The sequence below is a fragment of the Plectropomus leopardus genome, unplaced genomic scaffold, assembly GCF_008729295.1.
Source record: "Plectropomus leopardus isolate mb unplaced genomic scaffold, YSFRI_Pleo_2.0 unplaced_scaffold18233, whole genome shotgun sequence".
In the NCBI taxonomy this organism is placed as follows: Eukaryota; Metazoa; Chordata; class Actinopteri; order Perciformes; family Serranidae; genus Plectropomus; species Plectropomus leopardus.
This window is the reverse complement of record NW_024619646.1, coordinates 1-1019: the sequence shown is the minus strand read 5'-3', so window position 1 is coordinate 1019 and position 1019 is coordinate 1. Positions and strand designations below refer to the sequence as shown.

The window sequence follows — 1019 nt, the reverse complement described above, 5'->3', positions numbered from 1 at the left end:
CTATCCATTGTAAAGCAGTGACTCGGTAAATCAACTCCTGCTGTTGTTGGCCTCAAACAGATCCTGTGTGTAATGTCTTCTTTTTTAGAAGTCTGCATTACTGCAGTCGGTGTTTACCTCAGTGGGCTCGGAGCTAGCATAACCCCCAACCCCTCTGCGAAGAGGGAAGAGGTAACCAAACAGGGAAAAAAAAAAAAACGCGCTGAGACAAAAGATCAGAAGTATTTGCAGAAAAGACAAAGTGTAGTGTGACTCACAGAGTACAAAAGAAGTTAGAGAGAAATTGATGTAGGAAGGCGTGGGAGATGGAAAATGAAAAGATACGAGTTGTGACTGACAGGAAACCAAAAAAAAAAAAATCTGTACTCATTTTCTAAGTTTCTTGCAGCAAGATAACTTGTGCCGGTACGCATGCCTCTGCAGTATCCCCTCAAGCACACTACACATCTACTGAAGCAATCGTATCATGTTTTAGAGAAGGTTAGAGAGGCGCTGTACCTGTTGATTAAGTCATCATTGTCATCACTCTCCATCTCGTCCTCTATGGCAGCCTGCAGGTCACCTATCCTCTTGAAGGCCAGCTTAAGGTCCACTTGTAAGCTCTGATTTGCCGCCTCTAAGCTCTCGATGTCCATTTCCTGGTGAATGGATCACAGCACCGTTACCTCCTCTAGTGCGAACTCCAGTGAATCGTATCAAGCCTCCAAGCACCTCGAGAGGCCTTACCAGTTCGTGCTTCTTCCGGCTCGCCTCGGACTCCTTCTTCGACAGCTCTCCCATTTCTTCTTTCATGTCCCTTATCTGCCTCTGCATGCGCTTATTCTGCTCCTTCTCCCTGTTTTCTGCAGCGATGCGTTGGTTTCTCTCCTCTGTTAACTTTTCGAGATTCTCCTTCAGACGACCCACCAGGCTCTGGGGAGGATTCGAGGGGAACTGAGTGAACTTATTCATACAAACATCAAATTTGGACAAGCAAACAAACATGAGTCTAGATATCAACTTCAATTCTGAATATCCTG

At 45.5% G+C, this 1019-nt stretch overlaps 1 protein-coding gene across 1 annotated transcript; it reads right to left on the bottom strand.

Moving 5' to 3' along the window:
• Positions 1–101: 101 nt before the first annotated feature.
• Positions 102–912, bottom strand: LOC121965020 (unconventional myosin-XVIIIa-like; the record flags this gene model as incomplete). Its single annotated transcript, XM_042515186.1, has 3 exons — positions 102–154; positions 499–638; positions 727–912. Coding segments are annotated over 3 exons (379 nt in total), but the record flags the coding sequence as incomplete, so codon positions are not given.
• Positions 913–1019: the final 107 nt, after the last annotated feature.